This window comes from Eleginops maclovinus, chromosome 23, assembly GCF_036324505.1.
Source record: "Eleginops maclovinus isolate JMC-PN-2008 ecotype Puerto Natales chromosome 23, JC_Emac_rtc_rv5, whole genome shotgun sequence".
Classification (NCBI taxonomy): Eukaryota; Metazoa; Chordata; class Actinopteri; order Perciformes; family Eleginopidae; genus Eleginops; species Eleginops maclovinus.
In genome coordinates, this window is record NC_086371.1 from 24,965,700 (window position 1) to 24,988,856 (window position 23,157).

Sequence of the window (23,157 nt, forward strand, 5' to 3'; positions counted from 1 at the left end):
GATTGTATTTGATGTTCTCACCTTTACCTGAAGCAACATGTGGTCCCCACCCTTTTGATGCATTCGTGTAACTTCGGCAGAATAGGAGAAACAGGAACAGCGATTTGGAAATGTTCACAACCCATTACACACATTAACTCATATAGTTACCCCAAAAGCTAGTCAGATTATTTAGATCAACCCTTATTTTTTTTTGTTGTGTAGGATATTTATAGCTGTTTATTACCAAGTCAAACTAGATACAAAAAAGTGTAATCATAGGCCACGCTATCTCATAGGCCATCTCACTTTCCTTTTTTCTATTTTATATCAGCAGAATTGAATGTTTTAGTGTCAATATATATTTCTATTTTGTCTGGCAGTGGTGGCTTTACAACATTTGGTACTAGTTTGCGTAAACTAAACTAACGTTTGTTGTTCAACTTTACAAATGTTGACTGTTTAAATTGCAGAAATCATAGGTTCTCTGTCCATTTCCATTCACAGCTGTGAATCACTATTCAGCGTTCATATTGTGTCATTATAAACCTTGATTGCATTATTTCCGATAGGACCTGAAGGGGTCATGAGATACCTAACCTTAGCTAATCGCCTCCAACGGAAAGCAGCTGAGAGAAAGGGTAGTGAAGACAAGATGGCGGAGTGAGTGGGTTGCGCTTTCTACAGCCGGTTGCGACCCTTGATGTTTGCTGAAAACTCCCGTAAATAACGGCAAAGATTGAAAAGGCAACAGTACCATCGGAGGTTTAATTAAAGGGGCTGTTTTTGCTTCTCATCACGGAGGAGGTCCGGACATTTTTCCGCGGCGGTCCTTGCGACGGCGTTAGCTTGATGCTAACGTGAGCTAACGTTAGAGCTCACTAGCTGCTACTTCGAGGTAGCTGGGTGTCTGTTGAAGGCCGTAAGCTTTTTCGGGTTTAGTTTTGGATGTATATACTTCAATACTGACACGGCATTCCGTGTTTTTGGAGGTTTTATTTGGAAGAAGATCCATTGTAGACGGTAGCCTATGAAAAAAGCCAACAGAAGAAATCAGCTGGGGTTTTCCGTTTATTGTCGACACGTCTTTTTGGAATACAGCTAACATTAGTCTTCTTGGTTTCGTCAACGCCAACTGGACACACAGAACTCTGTATGTACCGCTGACAATCGTGCTAGACTGCTACACAGTTTTCCCTAAAGTGATCAGGTGGAGATTATCATCTGCTGGATATTATGGCGAGTAGCACTGGCTCCAAAGCCGAGTTCATAGTCGGTGGGAAATACAAGCTTGTCAGAAAAATTGGATCAGGATCTTTCGGTGACATATATCTGGCCATCAACATCACAAATGGAGAGGTAAACGAATGCATTAACATCTTCTTTACACTATATTCATTGAGTAAATGTGATAAACCATGTTTCTGTGTCTGAGTCAGAGTTGAAGCAGGTCTACGCTATTAAACTACTAACGTTCCACACAATGCATTATACATCATGTGTCCTGCTGAAACTAACAGTGACAGGAGCTCTAGTATGAATCTATTTTTGTGCTTGTCATTTTCAGGAGGTAGCTGTAAAACTGGAGTCACAGAAAGCCAGACATCCACAGCTGTTATACGAAAGCAAGCTGTACAAAATTCTACAAGGGGGGGTCGGGATCCCACACATCAGGTAACCTTTCCTGCTTTCACAATGTAGTTTCGCTGCTCGAAAAAGTGACACTTTGTTGTTGTAAATGACACTGTTTAGCTGTGTAAGTGCTGTAAAGCACACACGTTAAAGAGGCAGCAGCACTGCTGGCATTAGGCCTGCTAATCTGCCTCACATCACTCAGTCTATTCTAGGAACCATATTTGTCTCGCAAACGCTTAAAAGCCCGGTCGGTTTTCGGCGTACACTTTACTTTGTATCATTCTGTTCCATATGTGTGCTTTTCTTGTGAATATCAGGTGTTTTGTAGTGAGGAAAACGAGCTATGTTTTTGGAAATGGCCGCTCCTCTTTTGTTGTTAGCTCCCAACATGTCTTCCTTTCCCCTGTTAGAAAATGGCGGCCGAGCACAGACTCGAAAACAACAACGCAGCCCCGCGGTGGAGGCGTGTTCTCCCCGCGGTTGTGGTGTTTTCTCCCCTCGGTTGAGTTGTTCTCACCGCTTACTCCAGCCTCTATGTGTACTTGTCTTTCCATGGAATTGGCTTAGTTGTGGGGCAGTAACTGTTGAGAACGGGGTGTAGCCCAACGGATCCAGTGGTAGGTTTAGAAAAGAGCTGCGGCCCACAGTTCCTCACATCCACACAGCGTTAGAACAGAAGCCCTGCATCAGGACTCACAGGGGGCTGTTTTATTGTGAGATCATGATCCTCGATGGATACAAGTAGAGTGTTTTGTGTGAATGAGGATGACGGTAATAGTTGCCAATACTTGTACAAAAATAGAATTGAAATAAACATTTAAATATGGCTTTGTGCACACACTACAACATAAATGATATAGGTCTTATACAGGCTAATCATCTTATTGGATCTATTTTAGGACCATGGCAGCAGGATTTTTCATTATACTAAGGGTTTTTGTGAGTGAGATCCCTCAAGTTTGACCTGTTCTGTATTATAAGTAAAATACATCTATTTGTGCCTTTTTTTTGTTGTATCTTTGAATACCATTTTACAGACAGTCAAGTAGTGCATACCGTCTAGGCTTGAAATTACGACTGACGTTTTGTTTTTGGCCAACAAATAAAGAGGTGCAAAAGTACAGTGTGGGGTGAAACAGGAGCAGGCATACTTGGATTTTTGCTTTGTGGATACCCTCACTGACGTATCATTTATTGCATCATGGCGGACCGTCGGACGCGTACATATCGACCTTTAGGCTTTCATTCTCCCCTGTTTACTTACTGCAAAACCCAACTTCCAAATTGGATGGTCTGTTCAACGAGTGTTGGGGCATTGTAAACAGCCATTAAGTTCTATGTTAGGCTACAGTCTCCTGAAATGGTACAAATGTGAGTATTTTTGTAACCGACCAGGAAGTCTAAATGACTCCTGAAGGGTTAGAAGGAAGACCATGGATGATGGCATATGGTTAATGGACTGCTGCACATCATGGCCTGATTATCTACTTGTAGAAATTCCCGACTGCTGAGTCACTCAGTGTGAATAGTCTGTATTCTACTAGTCGAGCTTGTCTGATTTGTAGTTTTGGGAAACGAGAGAATCTACCTGCTGTGCAGCAACAACTTTTTATTTTGTTCATCTTTTTGGCTGATGTAAAAACATTGCCAGTTCTTTTCTACTTTGATCTGCCTCTTATGCCCCTTTTCTACCGATCCGGTTCAAGATCCGATCTTTTGCTTTTCTGGTTCTAGCCTGTAGCACCCCTTGTGTTTCCACCGCTCAGACGACGATTGGAGCTCAAGTGGAGCTGCGTCATGACGTAACCTTTTACGTGCCCTCTTATGACTGATTCATATTCACTGCCTGACTGTCACAGGAGCAGCTGATGCAGACCCCCCCTCCACATAAGTGAATGTGTTTCAGTCTGACTTGACACTGTTTGGCATCACAATGCTGTTCTGAAAGTGTCTCTGGCATTAGACAGGTGATGTATAGCAAGCGAGGCTGCTCTCACTATCTTCACTACTCTGCTATTCTATTGTGGCATGAGCCGTTTTCTACAGGCATATTTTACCGGCGTAGTTTTCGTTATGATTTTACTTCAGATGGCAATCTGTGTAGCCGATGTATTGATTCCATCCGATAGCTGCAAAATAACAGAAAAAACATCCGCCTGCTCTTCCCAATGATCAATAACTGCTCCAGCTCCAGGTTGGTGGAAAAACGGCATTGAGGTGCCCCTGTGGCTCAGGAGGTAGAGCCTGTTGGCCACCTATCAAATGATAGAAGTTTCGATCTCTTGCTCTTCAAGTCTGCCGTTTGACACGTCCTGAGGCAACATGCTTAACCTGAATGGGTCCGGAAGACACAGGTATTGGTTTGTGAAAGAGAATGGTTTAAGTCATGAGCAATGTGGCATATTTTTCATGTTGTGTACCGAGAAAAATGGAAGAATAAAAATGACGATGTACTCTTGAATTGTTTTGTGATAGGCAGTCACTGAAAATCGGAGATGGGAATAACCCGGTTTTATTTTTGCTTAAAACAAATCAAAGCACTATTTTACTTAATTTAGCTAACGTTTTTTCTTTTCTTAATTATGTTTTTGATTTTAGTTTACGCACTGGGTTCTTTGAAAAGTGACTTTTCACTAAGTAAAACAGCTTGTAGTGCAAAGTATCTGCCTGTGCCGGACAGAAAATACCAACATTTGACTGGTGTTGATTTTCCTATCCCTGTTCTATATCTGGCTAACTGCACTACCATGCACTGCCTTATACAGTATACAGTACAGCTGGCACATGGCTGGGAAGAGACAATGACTGTGAGGCTTGACTTGGTTGAAACCAGAGCTGGGACACGCACACCTTCTTAACAAATTAGACCTGCTTTGTAAGGAAACCCCTGTCATAGATGTAAGCATACATGCGTGACATTCCAATCGTGCATTGTTGTAGAATCTCATGGCCATTGTAGAGTTACCACATGCTGCTAACTTAAAATACTTTATGCAGACACCATTAAGTGAATTGTAGTGACGGGTTTTAAAACTAGCATCACATCTTACATTTAGCATAAATAACAATAACTGCTGCAGGTTTTGAAGCAAAGCTTTCCACCTTTTATTGTAAGGTTGGTAGGGACTGCTCATTGAAATGGTGTGCTGGTTAACTTACTGTTGCAGCTAAGACTTGTTAGAGCCTGTCCAACCTGCCGTTCCTGCTGCCCCTCCTCCACTCTTACTGTAATGTGATGACTGTATAAATGTAAGCAAGGTACAGCCTTGCTTACATTTATACAGTCATCACCAACATAGTTTCAGTAGTTTTGTCTCTGTCACTTTCTTTAATAATTAACTGAGGCAACATTCTTTCTCATATTTTCACTCAAAATGCTTTGGTGAATACCAAACAATTACACTTAATACAACAAGGGAGGCTTAGCAAAAACAAAAAAAAGTTGTTGTCACTACTTTTGTATGCGTTTGATAACTTGCATATAACTACATTCTAGCATAAACTATAGATTTAACTTGGGTCATTGTGTTGGAATATGAATCTGATTTGAAGTAGAAATGCCTGTTCAAGTTTTTGCTGCAGATACGGCTTGATTATTGTGTAGAAGCAAAAAAGAAACCGATACATGGCTGAAAACGATGTTTTGTCTTTGTAAAGCAGCTGGAATAAACGGCTTCAAACCATTTTTTCCCCATTGTCCTGAAAAACGTATTTAAACTGTCCCACAGTCAATTTAAATGTTATTTATTTAATTGTTAAATAAGATTTGAAATGCTCTTGCTGTTACATATTGGTGTTGTCTTGTTGAGTTTTAGAGGGCAGCTTTTTACTACGATATTATTAGATTTGTTTTTCACAATGTAGCACATAGTTGGTTCTCCTGGACAATGTTGGTTTCCTGAGTTAAGAAATGCATAAAGCCAATTTAGTTTGTTTAATATGCCGGACTGAATATAGGCCAACAACAATAGGAGGCCAATCAATCGGGGCATCCCTGAATTCCCGTCAGCACTGGCAAATGCCGGTCAGAACAGAGCTACAGTAAAAGTGGTGTACTTTTACCACTAGAGCAAATCAGCCTTGTGACAGTAAAGCATCATACCACTATCATGAGCTGGCCATTCAAGACGGGGTTCTCTGTTATGTGTAATGGAATGTTTTAACAAGCCTGCATGAGGCCTTAATGGATAGTCTGAATAAATGTAATTGCCGACCTCAAACTGTGTTTTGGCATCTAATAAACCTGACCCCTGATGGTCTTCCCGGATTTTGAGGATCTCCCCTTTTCCTGGAGCAACATGACAACATGATGTTATCCCACAATAAAGAAAGTGACAGCCGTGTTACTGAGCTGTGGGAGAATGCTGAGATTCATATTGTCGCGTCATCAAACTTTCCGTGTTTGAGGAGTGACAGGCTTTGTATTTCAGCTTGTTCCACGGCTTCGCTGTAGCATAATCCAGGGCCATGCACTACTTTTACCAAGCGAGGTACTACTAAATACATTGGGATCATGCTAAAGGTGTGCACATTGGCTATTTTAAACACTCCTCCCCTATCTAATCAATTGGATTATTTTATAATTGCGTCTTAAGCTAACTGGAAAACTACAATAACTATGTAACGTAATGTTTATTTCCCACAGTGGGCTAAAGTTGTTAGGCAAAGCCACACGTAGGTGTTGCAAGCATTTTTATTAAAAGTGATATCCACTGACATGGTCACACTGCTTACATTAGAAATTCTAAAATATATTCCTGCTTTTTGAAAAATGAGTTTTATTATTGGTACTTTGTTTAAAATGTAAGTATGAAGATCTGTAGTACTCGCTTGTGTACATACTAAACCCTTCCTACTTTCGTAGTACATTTAAAACTACATCACAACTTTACTGTTTATTATTCGTCTGTCAGATAGCCACACCTAGACATGTCTAAGACTTATAGAAAAAGCACACTTGTATTGAGGAAGTGGATCAGCTGATAGAATGTGGGGCCCTTACCAGCTGAAACGATTGCGTAAACTCATTTTTGGAAGAACACTGGCAGGTGGTCTTGGGTTATTACAGAAAATGTATCAATCTGTCAGTGATTCAGGGACTCGGTGACAACATTGAGTTATATGGTATAGTTCTTGAAATCTGCTTAATGTGTTGTACATGCAGCTCGTGTGGGAAAGCTCTGTAATGTGCTCAGGTTTTCTGATTGAATGGACAGCATCATTATCAGTTGTTTTTCCTTGTTAGTATTATTCAGAGTAATGAAACTGTAAAGGCAGTACTGCAGTTTTCAAAATTCACAGCTATAGTGTTGATGCTAAACTCATACATGTATGCAACACACAGGGGGCCAAAGGGCTTGCTTCACTAGTGGAAACCCAGGCAGAGTATACCAGTAAGACGCACAGCTGTCAAGTTGCAGCTAAAGTAATTGATGCCCTGCCAATTGTCCTGCATACACTCCCCCCTCCAAATACTTTTAGTTGAACGTGCTGCTAATAAACCAGAGGGGACACACGTTATTTTATACCTGGAAAAAGCTACATCGTTAACCACAAACCACTGTGAAAATCTTCAGGCGGAGTGCTAGTAACTCACTGACTCTCATTTTGACTGAAGGATTATGTTAAGAGGATCCATGGAGTTACATTTAAATGTATTCAATGTCCTTTCATTAAAGAATATTATTCAACGCAAACATATTATAACACCATTAGGTGCTCACATTTAATAATGTAAATGTAGTTAGACACTAAAATGTAATTCCATCCCTACGCTGCAGCTGGTGGTAAATGATGAAGTGTTTGTTAATCAGGTTATCGTTGCTGCAGGGCGGCTTAGGAAGCAGCACAGCTAAACTCATGTCAGTGATCGGCTAATGATCGGTGAACAGTGGTAGGCTAGTGGTTAAAATAAAAATTAGGATCCCTATTACAGTACCCACACAATGACCTAAAATGGATTAATTTGCACCTCTTTAGTTCCACAACAGCTTCCCTTAGGGGCTGCACTATATATGTAAAATCTATTGCAATTGCTATATCACCATTTGCGGTACACAGCTCCGGAAAAAATGAAGAGACCACTTCAAATGTTTCTTGAATCTCAATCTCTACATGTATGGCAGCCATTCCAGTGTCTGTTGAATTCAACACAGAGAGAAATTGTCAGTAGTTTATAGAATACAATAAAAATATATATAATTATTTAACTCAAAGACACACCTTTAAATAATAAAACCAGAGAAACTGATGATGCTGCAGTGCTCTCTCAATTTTTTAAATGGTAGACTGTTGCATGTGCCAAGCACAATGCACTGCATTTAGATATTTGGCCAATCCGATGAAGCTGTACTGCTCTAGATGTTCTGCCCCCCAGTGTACAAATCGAATGGTTGTAGGTTAAAGCCCATGGGTTTGAGCTAGGTGTCTTATGGCTTAAAGGGGGAGAGGGAAGTAAAGGGGATGAAGAGGAAGAACTCGTTTTCAAAAGAACAGCACGTCTGTTATTTGGAAGTATTTTGGTTTCAAAAAAGATGACATTTTATAAATACTGGTTTTATACAAGGCAGTGTCGTTCACGCACAGAGGACACCGTTTACCCTCATTATATCTGTTAAACACGACAGCTGCTGCTGCAGTATAACCATCAGAACTCTACACATATCAGAACCTCACTTATTGTTTCATATTCTGCCTACTGATCAAGGAGACGTCTGGTCACCATGGAGCCTCTTTAAAAAAAAGTTGAACTGTTTTTCTGCTCTAAGCACAGCCGTAGTGTCCTGGTTGTCATCTGAACTCATGCTCATGTACGTTGACAACAGTGGACTTGAACCTATAAAAATAATGTGTGTGTTTGTGAACGGCAAATATAATTTCCCCCAGAAAAAGAAGTCACCGAACTTTGTTCCGGTACTTTCTGGCAGCACAACATGTGGAAACGCAAGAACCTTAAATTGAACGCAAAATATAAGATCCTCCGAAGATCCTACATCTTCACAAAGCTGAGAATGTTCCGATCTGTTCAACCTGTGAAGTCAGTTCAGACATGTTATTAATTCAGATCACCCCCAGACCCTCCACCCTGTCATAACATCCCCATTGTCTCTCCAGGTGGTATGGCCAAGAGAAGGATTACAATGTCCTAGTGATGGACTTGCTTGGACCCAGTCTGGAAGACCTCTTCAACTTCTGCTCTCGTCGCTTCACCATGAAGACGGTCCTTATGCTGGCAGACCAGGTAGCTACCACGCACCCACATCAACCTGAGTGTAATGTTCAGCAGCCAATGGGGCTGAAGGATGGTTTGAACAAGTAATGGAGACTGTCCTGGTTCCAACCTACTAGCTTAGTCTGTGTGTAAAGAGTAAGCATGATCTCTGCTTTGGTTTCCTGTGGGAACTGTAGTCCCTCCCAGAGTCCAAAGGCTGGTTACCACAGCAGACTGTTTTTACATTCAATAACATCAAGAAATGGGGCATTGTCCATGATGCAATGAAGGCTCTGGGAATACAGTGTTTCCTGCTATAACACACAACAATTCCCTCTTTAAAGAAATAACTATTGTTGACTTTAATTAACCAATATTTGTCAGTGCAGTGAACGGTTCTATCTGATGTTACGTTACTGAACAAGGATACAAGCCTTTGTTCATTGTGAAATATTTAACTATGCCATTGTTTTCCTCCTCAGATGATCAGCAGAATTGAGTATGTACACACAAAGAACTTCATCCACAGAGATATCAAACCAGACAACTTTCTCATGGGCATTGGCCGTCATTGTAACAAGGTAAGATCTGGCAGGTCATTTGGTTATCTATTTATATATAAATATATAAATATATAAAAGCTACATTCCCTGTTCTTGACTCAGCAAAACAAATGAAGTGTTATCCTATTTGTAAAATAATCTTAAGAGAATAGGCTAATGCAACTGTTAATACATCTGCTGTTCCCATCCTGAGAGATTGGATGGCTGTAAAGCCAGTGGAGGAGTTCTGTAATCTCAATAGAAAAATCTGGTCAGGCCTGCACCGCCATATTCCTACATTTAAATGATAACCAGCCATTTTATTCATTAATCTTGTGCCAATCAAATGTAGCCCTGAGACAGCCGATCTTCCATGTTGTCTTCTATTTGGGGAAAAAAAAGTCTCCTTAAATGTAGTTGACTGGATCATTTTTTTCTTTAATCCTCAGAAAAGACAATTCGCCTAGACCTACAATATCAGCCTTTTTTTTCTGTAGCATTTGTTCATTGTTTTTGTTAATGGTGGCTTTTTTTCACGGACATAACAAGACCATTTTGATTTTGTTGGCTCTCTCAGCTGAACATATCTAACCAGCCTTTTGCTTAAATGCTTCTCTTAGGCTTAGTGTCTCTTACCATTCATCTTTTATAACTCTGTCTGGGCTTTCGTCTGTGGAAGCTAATTCCTTTCCACCTCTCTCTGCAGTCTTCTGCAACACTTCTTTTCAGAAGTTGCAGTTACTCTCTTTTCTCCCACTGATTATAAGGTTATTTAAATCAGTTTCAGCAGTTAAGCTTTGACAGTCACCACATGATATTTTGAAAAACAAAAATGAATAATAATAATGGTTTTGAAAAACTATTTAAAGATTCTTTAATAGCCTACCTTTGTAGCTGTGGTTGTGTATTCAATTTATAGTTTTGTCTCATAAGCTTCTGTCTATATTAAACACTTCAGGCTAGCTTTAACAAACACATTGACATAAGGTTACAATATATTTTAGGCTACACACAGCTGTGTATTTTTGTCAACCAAATAATTTGTTTACCTATTTTGTTAATATAATTATTAACCTTTTTAGTCCTTTTGACCTTAAACGCACAAAATGATAACTAGTCTTTGTTCAGTAGAGTTATACTTTGTTACAGACAACCATTCAGTAATGTGCTTTAGTTTAGGCAAGTCATATCAAAGTTTTTCAAAGCCAGGCTTCAGTTGAAATAACAATGCAACTCAAACAATGCCGTTAACATTTCTCCTGAAGCTTTTTCTCTTTTTATTTTAGGCTTTCTTTGTTTGCTGCTGTCCATCTTGCTGCTATTTTTCTTGCTATTGAACTTTTGTCTCTTTCTGCTTTCATATTTCACACTTTTTGTTTGCACACATGTATTATCGCTGTCCGAGCCTTAGCTTTTTGAATTGATTCTCTATCATCGGTTAATGTGTGTGAAGTGAGGAGCTCCACAGACACAAAGACAATCAACAATAGTAGATAGTTAGCTTAGCAGTAGTTGAATGTTAAGCAACTAGTTGAAGAAAAATACTTTCTTTTTGAAACCCTTTTACTTCGAGGCAGGTCCAGCGATGGTTCAGAGCTAGCGCTTGTTTGCAAACCGGTTTTAGGGGTTTCCACTGCAGTGGCGCTGACTCTGGCCTTTACACAAATTCTTTAACTCTGCTATAGAGCCTAGGGCCGACAATGTGGGAGGCTTACTTCAGATGATGGGGGTAGGATGTAAGCAACAGTTCAAGGCGAGTATGACGAGTTGTAGAAGTAGTCGCTACCAGATCAAGAAAGTGTCTGATGGATTGCCACTCTGATTTAACGGCTTTACCGATCCCTGGGTTGGTCCAGATGCTCCTTGAAAGTGGTAAATGGAGACGTCGTGACGTGGCAACTATTGGGATCAAGTTGATGGAAAGCAAATGGGTTCTTGAGCGGTTCGCAAGATACACCAACAGCAAACCAAGCACCAGCACAGAACTGAAATGGAGCTCCTTTCAGTTGGGCAGGGGCACCATTGGTGCTTTGCAGGTGGAACTTTAATAGATCAGAACCAGAAGTTTTTAGATGGAACTGTATGTTTTTTTCAAGCTAAGGGACTTCATTCTATTTTATCATTCAGCTGTCAAACATTGTAGATGTGTGTAGTGGAATGAGGGTGGGGTCTTTTGCCTCACAACACGGCAAATGTATTAACTCTAATATTCATGAATGGTTATGGAGGACAGAATTGTTTATAAATCCAAAAGCAGGCATCAGAAGATTGACAGCAGACTCCTAGTGTAAATTATCACTTACTTTGCACCTATTGCAAAGTAAGTGATTGATAGTGCACCAACTAAGAAAACGGACTCTCTAAGCCTTTCCAGTCTAAATGCCTATGTAAATCCATATAATTGTAAGATGTTTATAACTAGGGATGAACCGATGCCTCTGCGGGGTGGTTCCCACCATCTGCAAATAAGGTGAGATGTGCTAATGGCAGCCTCCGATGTTTGTTTTGCTCGGTGAGTGGAAGAGGTTACGTTCGCTTTTTAATATTGACAAACCTTCATTTTAAAGAACAGTGACTGAGGGCAGTCTGCCCTAACTTTAGAGTCCTTCAGACAGCGTCCCCTCTTTCCTCTGTGAAGAGCTGCTGCGGGGTACAGCATGCTGCATGTTTATGCCTCGTGTAGCGAGTATTTTCAGGATCAGTAGATACAGTCCAACGTTCAGAGAGTCCTCTGTGCTACTGTTCACTTCACTAAAGGATTCCCAACTTCTAAACTCTGCAAAGTGGCGCTGCTGATTCAGTCTCTGTGGCAGCAGAGCTCAGCCGTCAGAGCAAAAATAACAACAATGTTAAAATAACAAATGTGATTCTATTAAATATGCATTTATTCATTCATCAAATATGACTAATAATTGATCATTATGGACAAAGAGAAACAGACAAAACCATTTCACTTTAAATCTCCTCAAAGAGATTATAGTACAGCAAAGAGATTTTGAAAAAAGTATTTTTAGGATTTTGTTTCAAGGGCTAAAAAACACATTTGTTTTCCTGGACAAAAAAAAAACCAAAAACACAATTGGCATTGGTTTGTTACTCAAAACATCTCAAGTTTTCCATCCACCCTTAAGTCTAAATATAATCAACAAAATATATGATCCAATTCCCCAGTCATTTTACAATTTCAATGGATTTTCAATGTAGCCTGGAAATGTTTCAAAAGTATATATTTTTTAGGAAATGGGAATGTTGGCCGAAACAATTGATAAAACCTAAATACATAAAGAAATGTTCATTTTATAAGGATCTTCATTTAGGTAACAATAGTTGCATTATATTTTCTCCGTCAGTTTGTGATGTCATTTGTTCGTCTGCATTGAGTCATGCACTCATAGTATCCTGAAATTAAAATAGATTATTCTGTTTGCATTATTTGGAGCCCTTGCAGACAGGCAACGTCTGGTAGAGTAAAAGAATGGTATGTATGTTGTACCAACTTCCATGATTTGTGAAAGTAGGTTCCCTTCTTTAATGAAAATGTTTGTAGTGTATAGAGGGCAGTTGACCTTACAGCAAATCCGAGCTAACTGGGTCTTGCTGGGTGTTCAAATGAAGGTTTGCATTAGAACTGCGGCAGTGCAACGCATTCCATCAGAATGTTGCAGCTCGTTTTATCTTGGACGGTTTGTGTTGTCTGTTCAAAGGATGTGACAAAATCTAAATTAGTGTACCAGGTTGATGCCTGCAATCAGAAGGAACCTGATGATGAAAGCCACTTCTACAGTGAATGATTGGGAAATCAGGACTTCAGGCCAATAATTCCAAAAACTATGTAAGCCTCCCACAATATATAGAACATTTTAGCATTTGCAGGCCATGATGTTTGGGGAGCATTAGCTCTGTCTATATATATATATATATATATATATATATATATATATATATTGTAGAAAACAGGATGTCTTTTTGCTGGCGATCATTTTGCCTGTGCAAAATCTTCTGCCAGTGCTACATGTAGAGGAGGACAGTCCAGCTGATGGTTCGGTTTGATTAGCAATACATGGCTAAACAACTCCAGATCTTATGCTCCTCCTCTTTTTGCATCCAATGTCGCTGTTTAGAATTTCAAAATTCTGGCAGAAATGTTCTCTCTTCTTGCAGGTGGGCGGGAGACAGATCTGTGTGAAGTACCTGAACAAAAACACACACAGGAATTGTGCTGGCAATCTTCCCTAGCTTGCGCAGTTTGTTTTTTCCCCCAAATTCCCTGTTGACTGCTTCAAAGGCAGTTTGGAATTTTAACCCTCCGTACCTACAGAGTACTGTGGGCAATGTATCTCATGCATTAACCAGCCTATCCCAGCTGTACAGGACACTGTTAGTTAGTATTTCATTTTTTTAACATTCCCTGCACCATACACTAGCAGGATTTTCTAGTTGTGCATCGAAAAGTACAGGTTTAAGAGTGTTTGAAAAAGAGAATCATTACAAAACAAGTGAGTAGCTGATCAAAAACTAGTCATAAATAATTATTTTTTAAGTGCCAACATGTGCTAGTCCTGATAAGCATGTGCTAAGGACCAAGTGATGCTGTTCATTACCATGTCCTGTCAAGTGTTTAATAGTTTAGTGTTATATATTGAGTGAGCCCTCTTTGTACGATACAGTTTACGCGTATACGCTTCATCATGAACACCTCTGCTTCAGGTTAGTCTATGGCTGAGTGTGACTTAAGTTGTGTGCATGTAGGGTCAAACTGGTCTCCATACACATGTTCATGTTGTCTGCTAAAACTAAGGGACCATGCCCCGAACAAGTGCTAGCACCAAAACGGTTTGGTTTGGTTTGGTTGGTACGGAAAGGTACTAATGTGGAGAACAAGCTCGTCTTTGTAGAGGCACTTTGTCCCGAGGGGGAGCTGCTGCTGTTGGGGTACCGTTGTTTCATGACGCCTAAATGAATTATAGAAGTACGTTGCGCTCCAGTACAGACCAAGTGTCCATACTTGTTTCTAAAATGCTATGCTGCGAAACATATCACAATATGACAGCTAACCATATGCCTGGAACTTTGGTCCATCATAGTGACGGATATGAGAGAGTTGGAGATCTTAGCTCTAGATGTTCTTTAGAGGCATCTTAGTGTGATACAGGTATCTATTTAATTACACAATTTATAGCTGGCTCACTATACATTTTTTCCAATACTAACAACTAGTACAGACCTAAACCCCGAATGTTTAGCTGCGTTTGATTGTTTTTGACGTAAGCGTGACAACAACTCCCCATGTTTGTGTTGTCCTGTGAACAACCTGGTTCAGATATCCACTTCGCTCTCCAGGGTGAATTGGTGGAAGATGGACAACCATGGGCCCTTTGCCATCTGCTGCCCAACCCCCCTCTCTCCCCAGGTCTTTTTCTAAGCCATGGTGTTGCCTGTCTGCACTGGTGTTCATTGTCACTGTCAGGCATAATATTGAAGTCATCTCCATGTTTCCAGACACTAATAACTAGAGGCTTGTTGTACAGGGTTGATCTTACTGCGGTTGTCCTGACAGAAGAAATCCACAGTGATGTGGTTTCTTCTGGACTGATGGCCAGACTGATCACATCTGTACCACAAAGATTTAAACTGGATTTGTATGCCTATGTAGTTCCAGCCTATCCTAGCTGTACAGGACACTGTTAGTTGTATCAATGGGAGAAAACCATGTGGGTGCAACCAGAAGTGCCTGTTGTACTCATGCTTACTGTGACTGAAGGTGGATAGAGGCTGTGATTTTGACCCCTGCCCCTCTACTGTCTGCCCTAGTGTTTAGACTCGTCAGTGGGGAAGAGGAAAAGAAGCTTGGCTGTTAGCTCTTCTCAGGACCCACCTTTCTCAGGATTAAACCAGGTGTGACCTTTACCACAACACCAGCTGCCTCACTACAGCAGTTGTTTGCTTTGCTATCATACCTAAATACACAGGTTTAGAGTGAGTCAGACCACCAGCACCCATATTGCACTCATAATACCCAATGTATACTCCCACCCAGTATTCACTTCATCACAGTGGGTAGGAAACTAACGATCCTAGTTTTGCCCAGGGAGTAGCTACTGTTTTTATTTCTAATGATACATGGTCCCAGTCACTTTAATCATTGCTCAAATGGCTTCCTGCCCTCTTTAAAAGCCTATTGGTTCTTTAATGTAATGTTATTGCTGATAGTTATGAAAGCGTTTATCCAAGTCGAGTGCAATGATTCACTATATATAGTCATTCAGGCCTAATCCCAGAGTTGAGGCAGGATTGAGCTTCATTTAACCTGATCCTTGTATCATTAGATCGCAGGCCTTCTGACTTAACCCTGTTTTCACTCCTAAAGGATAGACAGAAAAGCTCTGAAATAACAATGTTATAGGACACCTATACCACAAAGTCAAATGTATCACTTCAGTTGTCATAATTAAAGTAAAATAAATACAGTCCGTTTATGTAAAATGTATCCAAATGTTGCACACCCGCCTTCAAATGTACATAGTTTTAAAGCTGAAAGCTCCATGCCACTCACTAAGATACAGAGACTACTTCAAAGCTGCTTCATTAAAGTATGTTAACTTTAACTTGTTTAATAAAAACTCTTGCCTATTTTGTTTAATCCACTGCCAGCCCGGCCTGCTAGCATAGTCAATATTGATTAATTTGACAATTATTATATATATTTGACTTGCAAGTATGCTGATGTGTTTGAGGTGTAGCAGACTTTGGAGACATTGTGTTAGTTGCTATTCCAGGTTGTCTGGTATGGTCACATTTGATTGGAGTACGTAGCAGTGAGCATGGACAAGAACTTTCTATATGTTGTTTAAAGGGGCAGTATAATGTCTTACTCTCCAAGCGTGTGTGTTTGAAACAGCGTTTCAATACGGGTTCCCAATGATATCCCATATAGTTTGATAAAAGCAGTTTTTTCCTCTTCACTCATGGCTGTTCTCCCTTGTTCCTGTTACTGCCTCCCACCTCAGTGTAGGATCTCACATCAATATGTATTCTGTCTTTGGGTTTAATGTCTATTGAAGCCCTGCTGTCAGCACTGTATGAGAACACCTTACTGTTGGAGATGATCTGCTCTGCAAACATTGCCGATACTATTCAAAGACACTTGTTTGTAAGATAGAAATAAAAGCTTCCTCATGTCTGACCTCCTTACGGGTTACATTCAGGTTAAAGATATTTAGAGATCTTATAGCGACCACAAACTAGTTTTTTAATAGCAGCGTTCTGAACAAACCTGGACAGTGGTGTGTGACATTAGTCTTGAAAGAGTTTGAACATGCACTCCAGAGGTGTTTCATTTACTTCAGTTACAACAGCAACACATAGGTTTTAAAAGGGACAGCTCTGGCAAACACCGACTAAAGATATGGATTATAGGGCTTATTTTAAATGTTGTTGGGATGTATGAAGATGGATAAGCCTACACAGGACAGCAAGACGTCAGAGCTGCCAGGTTCAGCCCCGTTGAACTCTTGGTTTGCTGGGACAGATTATCTTGCTAATTGTCTCACATGGTTAACTTTCTTCGCCTGGAAACCCTTAATAGCCGTGTTGTCTGGATGTTCATATTAGCAGTAAGCATTCATGCATGGTGAGGTTGGGTTGGCTATGGTCTGCATATTCATGAAGTGTTCATGTTGTGTATAGTCACTGATAGTAACTGGAATATGTATGAGCCATCACATCACGGACTACAGATGACCTTTCATTTTGATTGACAATATCTGATTATTTAACACCTAACAACACTAGATTAATATGCTCTCACAGCATAATGACATCTGTGGTAACTTCATCATGAATACGTTTTGTAAAATATATCTCAAAAGGTATCTCATATCTCAATGAAAAACTAAATTGCACTTAATATTATATAAAATGAGTTAAAAAAGTGTCTGTTGGCAAGTTTCTCTATGGCGTCAGGCCTTTCTTACTACACTGAAGCTATCAAAGGTGATGTTATTTTTAGGGATGTTGATATGACACGTATAACTCGCAGCCCCTCAATCAATGCAGTTGATAAAGCAACATTCATATTAAAGCAGGACCCAGCTAACTGTCTGTTTTGGATCTCATCTGTCAGTGTGAAGTCACTGATGGATAACCAGCATGTGTTCTCTCCCTCTCTCTCAGTTGTTCCTTATTGACTTTGGCTTGGCAAAGAAGTACCGAGACAACCGAACACGGCAGCACATCCCCTATAGAGAAGACAAGAACCTGACCGGCACAGCACGCTACGCATCCATCAACGCACATCTGGGCATTGAACAGAGGTCTGTGCACCTATTCTGCTCTCAAAACAGACATGTCTGCAGCTATGCCCTGATTTTAGTTCTCAACAACTGATGTTATTTCTGTGTGCAGCCGCCGCGATGACATGGAGTCGCTGGGCTACGTGCTGATGTACTTCAACAGAACCAGTCTGCCGTGGCAGGGATTAAAGGTATGGAAATAGACTGGCATGCTCCTTAATCACCTTTACGCAGCATCCCATTATAGAATGTTGAGGCACAATTATTACTACGGTGTTTTTTTCTCACTTTTTAAAATATAAGTGTCACTTTATGTTTGTGTTATTATGTTTACATGTTTTTTATATTATTTCTCGGGAAGCACTTGGACTTGCCTATTAGAAATGTGCTGTGTAAATAAACTTTAGCAGCAGCCAATGACCTGTGGTGTCAACGTGATCGTAGCTTACTCTGATACTGCATTATATTGCAAAAGAGTCATCGTCTCAGAGTATACAGAGACGTTGTAGTGGTAGAATGTCTCTAGGACTGTTGCTAATGTTGTGTCTATTTGTCAGGCTGCCACAAAGAAGCAAAAGTATGAGAAAATCTCAGAGAAGAAGATGTCCACCCCTGTTGAGGTCCTCTGTAAGGTAAGAACCTGGTCCTCATGGAGTGTAAAAGTTCCTCCTCGACATTCACACAACTCACATATGACTCGATGCTTTCAGGGTTTCCCAGCAGAGTTTGCTATGTATCTGAACTACTGCCGCGGCTTACGCTTTGAGGAGGCTCCAGACTACATGTACCTGCGCCAACTGTTCCGCATCCTTTTCAGGTAAACACACATCCTACATACACTGGGAAAAGGCCTTTTTGCTGGGGAATGTTTTGATACCAGGGTTGATGCAAGTCTTCAGTACCACCTGAGACAAAAAGGAATGTAAAAAGAGGTGGCAAATCTTCACTAAAGGCTGCTTCAGTCCAGTCGGATGAAATGAAGCAGTCCCAGCGATAAATCTTGGGTCTATTTTTTTGAAGTAGTACACATCAACAAAGGAGGCTTTATTTAGTGCAGAACTGTTTCTATGCCGTCACCATATTCTAGTGTTGCTTTTTTCCCTTCTATTCTTAAGGACTTCCCTTCTCTCAAACCGCTCATTGTTGTTAATAGTGTGCTGCCAATGTGTTTCTATTTTTTTTTTAAGGACTCTGAACCACCAGTACGACTACACATTTGACTGGACCATGCTGAAACAGAAAGCAGCCCAGCAAGGGGCCTCCTCCGGGGGCCAGGGCCAGCAGGCACAAACCCCCACAGGCAAGCAAACTGACAAACCCAAGCCTAACATGAAAGGTTAGTAGCAAACAGCCAAGCGACGTTATTTACAGACACCAATTGCTCATATATATTTATATTCAGTTTTGTAAAAAAGGAGTATTAGATACTGTTTACCCCTAACCACCACCCCAGTGCCCTTTGTGTTTTGTTTTTTTAAAGAGTAAAACACCAAATTGGAACTCAAAAGTAGCTTATTATTCCTTTTGGAATAATGAAGCCAAACATTATTACAAGTTTCAGGAGGCACCTTAAAGAACAGAGCATCCCAAATATAAGCATTTAGTTCAATTGGTCTGTCTTGCAGAAGCAAGCACGTCCTTGGGGAATTTGACTACTAACTTTGTTGCCATGCTATTCTGTTCCTTTTGTTGGGGTTGGAAAACAGGCTCTTTGTTACCACTCTGTTAATGCGGACCAACTTACCAACACTCCTCTGACCCTTCTCTTTATTAACATTTCCTCTTAAAACTGGACAATGTTAGACCTATTGATTTTGCTTCTTTCCGCTTGTTTTCCTGTATTTGACTGCACCATTATTGATCACACACCTGGGCTCAGGCAGAGGAAGTCTAGGTGAGGCTCAAGGAGATTCCCTGGGGAGAATCGGTCCCTCGGGGCTGGACTGAAGGGTGAACCTGTGAACTGTCACTAATTCCACAGTCGCTCTCCTGTGTGGCTGACATTTAGTCAGCTCCGCCACGGGGGGTTCATGGGGGATAAAAATATGGAGAAAATGGTAAATGCATATGGTGTAAGTAACCTTAAAATCTGCTTTAAGCACACTGTCAGCTCGACATGAGAGGTAACTTGTAGTGAGTTTTAAGACACTCTTTCAACAAGCCTGTCCACAATATCCCTTGACGGTGATGTGATTAGTTATAGAAGTGCAACATGGGAATATGAGCATGCATTTAATTAAGTGCTGCAAAGTTTAGTGTCATTCTACACATGATAATTTTGACTGCAAACATACAGAATATCAGTATTGGTGGCTTCTGTGACTGCTAATAACTGCTATTGGCAGAATTAGCCCGACCCTTCTTTTCAGTGGAGACTTAGTTCACCATTAACCAGGGACTAAGCAACCTCTGTGGAGCAGAGCTCCGGACTTCAGCCCCCACAAACACAAAACACACAGGCACCCGGTCAGGTGAAGACCCCCTGATCTCCGGTACTGACGCTACAGCCGAGGGGCTGGAGATAGGATGTTGATACAGAGCAGCTGGGAGAGACTGTCCACATCTCCTCTCTCTCCACTGTCCAGAACCATCCCATGGGGAGAGGAAATGCACTTTAATGCCAGGCTGATCCGAGTTGCAGCAGTGTTAATGAAATAAAGTTACATTGTCTTTGTGAAAATGAATGTGACTTTTACTTACACAGCCAGGGGCCTCAAAGCACAACATCAGTTGGAGCCCACCTCTTCAGGACTAGATTATCTTTAATTGACTTGTTTTTCAGTTTCTGTTCATTAACATGTCATTTTATGTGAAATGTTAAAAAATGTAATGTTTTCTTTTCAGTGATTAGATCATTTTATGACATCAATGAAAGCAGCCGCACACAACCATTTTTACAGATACCGCTACTCTAAACCACACCTGGTTAATATGGCTGCATACTTCTTGCATTTCCTGTTGCAGTTACGAGGGCTTCTTTTTTAAAGTCTATGATGTTCAGAATGTAAGGCGCTGGCTTAATCAGAATGCTAGCTTACATTTTTTTAAAGATATCTGACATCGGTCCGGAAACCAAACCGAGGTAATGGGAGGTAGACAAATGAGCATTCAGACCGTGCTGTTCAACAAGTTCTCCTGCTCTTGCCTCTCCCTGTCAGTCAGTTCTCCTGATGGAGCATCACACGGCACCGGACGGGAAACCGCTCATCAGAAGCTGTCCCAACACGTCTCACTCCACCCAACACTCCACTTAAAAGGCACACTTTTGCCAGCAATAAACATGAAGTTTAAGAGTAGTGATCCCCACGCCAAACTGTTGGTTCTTAGGAAGCCACATTTATTTTAGTTTTCACTAGTCGGTACAGTTTCCATGGTGATGAACCGGCAGATGTCACATGAATTACTGGTGGAGTTGCACTTTCAGTTGAATGAGTATTTGAGGGAATCAAATTCTTGAAATTCTTAGAGGGAACACCCTGTCATACCTGAGTTAACCACTCACACCCTGGGTGTATCTTAAAGGGGCAGCACCTCACTATTCATTGACTGTAGGCACAAAATGAACATATTGCACTTTTTAATATGTAAACAAAGAGTATTGCTTTACTTCCATGTTGTGCTTTATTCCTGCTAATGTCCAACTAAATGCTCTTCACTTGGATTCAGTGCATTTTGGTTTTCCCTCTTGCACTGTGCAATGCAGGAGTAAAGTTCAGCAGAGTTTATCACAGCGCAGTGTTTGATGTCCTGACCAGAAAGTATGTGTGTGTGATGTGTGCAACACTGAGCCGCTGTGATCAGAGCCCATAGCACATGAGCGCTGCCGTTCAGTAAAGATATATGACAGTGTAGCCTCAGCTTCTGCGGGGGACCATCTTGCTATTAGTTCGATCGCAACCCAAAAATGATGGGTCACAGGTCCTCTGTCCTCAGTGTGCGTCTAACTGCCACATTCTGCATTCTCTGTGCAAATGCTCACAGCTCACCTGTTTGTCCATGTTGGCTCAGGTATTCCTGTCAGTGAATCTCACAGCCACACAAGGGCGTATTGATATGACAGACACAACCCGCCCAGCTAAGCAGAGTCCCTCTCAGATACCGGAGTGTTCTGCCTTATCGTCCTTGCAGACAGTGCTGTACAACAGAGTGTCTTTAAATCTTTTGCATTATTATACTCTTTCTGTCTTTATGCTTTAGTGTATTTCTGTTCCTTTTACTCCCCCTTGTTGGTGTGTGTTACTGTGGCTGATCAGAGGAGCAGAGTGGTGACCCGGATGAATTGGACTTTTCCTCCCTGTCCTTCTCTCCACTCCTCTGCTGTAGTGTAGCATCCTGTACTCTGAAGTGTGTGTGTGTGCTAACTGTGTGTGTGTCTCTGTGTCTGTAGGTTTCTGAGGCCCACAGCAGGGTGCAGCAGTGTTGGTGACCAGGACCAACAAGTCTCTTCCTGGACAAGCGACAAACAGAAAGTCTGTGTCCCCTTCCATAATAACTATCTATGTAATGGAAATGTATAGATTAACACACGCCTTTGTCAGCTGTGTCATCTATATATTCATATGTATATATAATAAAACTCTGCACTCCGAAAGAAAAGGAAGAATGAAAAAGCAGGTTTTTTTGGATGTGGAGGCTGTAGCCCCCTGCCCCCGACCCCCCCCCCCCCCCATCCATCCATCCATGTCTCTGTCCTCCTTTCAGTGTTGACTTTTTGTGAGGTTTCTTTGGAAACTGAAGTTAAGAAGATAAGTCAGCTGACCCTCTTTTTTTCTCCCCCAGTGGAAGCCTCTCAGCATCTTCTCCCCCCCTTCACTCCTCAATTTTTTCACTCCCTCCTTTCCAAGCAAATGTTAAAACATGTAAACATGAAAATTGTTCTCCCTTTTTGTTTCTGAAATAATTGAATGATGCAACCCTGGATGTTATTTACTAAAAAATCAAAATGTTGGATTTTCTTTCCTGTTTTCTTTTTGTTTTCCTATGGTGATTAGGAGTTTGCCTGTCGACAATATAAGCAGCGGATGGCAACAGTCAATGGTAGAATGATACTCTGGCTCTCTCCCTCTCTTTAGAGCTCTGAATTATTATTAAATCTGTTGTAAAATGGTCTTCTCCAAAATACCAATAAAAACATTACATAACTCAGACTTCCAAGCACAAGTCATTATCCAGCACCTTCACAAGGAAACCGTCTCTGAATGTCAGGAGGAGGATTTGGGCATTTCTCTTTATCAAATGACATAGTTAAAACAATCTGGAAGTTAAGTCAAGTGTTAAAATCCGAAGGGGCTCTGGATGCTAAGAGTGAGATAATAGCTGTAGTGTAGTGGAGGAGTCCTGACCTGAGAGCATGGTTCCTCTGTCCTCCACTGCTCTTCAGATACACACTATATAGGATTTTAGGTTCAACTGGTCCCTGGTGAGGCTCAGGGGTTAAGGCACTGTTGTAGACATGAAGGGGAGCGAGCTCCACGGGTTCCACGAAGAGTAAAGGGTTTGA

General features: G+C 41.0%; 1 protein-coding gene across 3 annotated transcripts; it reads left to right on the top strand.

Moving 5' to 3' along the window:
- Positions 1-597: 597 nt before the first annotated feature.
- Positions 598-22,804, top strand: csnk1a1 (casein kinase 1, alpha 1). 3 transcript variants are annotated; one of them, XM_063876132.1, is made up of 11 exons: positions 598-1,338; positions 1,547-1,653; positions 8,728-8,854; positions 9,307-9,405; positions 15,178-15,261; positions 17,539-17,678; positions 17,770-17,848; positions 18,215-18,289; positions 18,368-18,474; positions 18,845-18,993; positions 22,045-22,804. In XM_063876132.1, exons 1-11 carry the CDS (start codon positions 1,216-1,218, stop codon positions 22,050-22,052), a joined length of 1,098 nt encoding a protein of 365 aa, XP_063732202.1. In that variant the 5' UTR covers positions 598-1,215; the 3' UTR covers positions 22,053-22,804. The 3 variants fall into 3 exon arrangements, with proteins under 3 accessions (XP_063732202.1, XP_063732203.1, XP_063732204.1); XM_063876133.1 differs by having other exon boundaries at positions 18,845-18,957; XM_063876134.1 differs by lacking the exon at positions 15,178-15,261 and having other exon boundaries at positions 600-1,338.
- Positions 22,805-23,157: the final 353 nt, after the last annotated feature.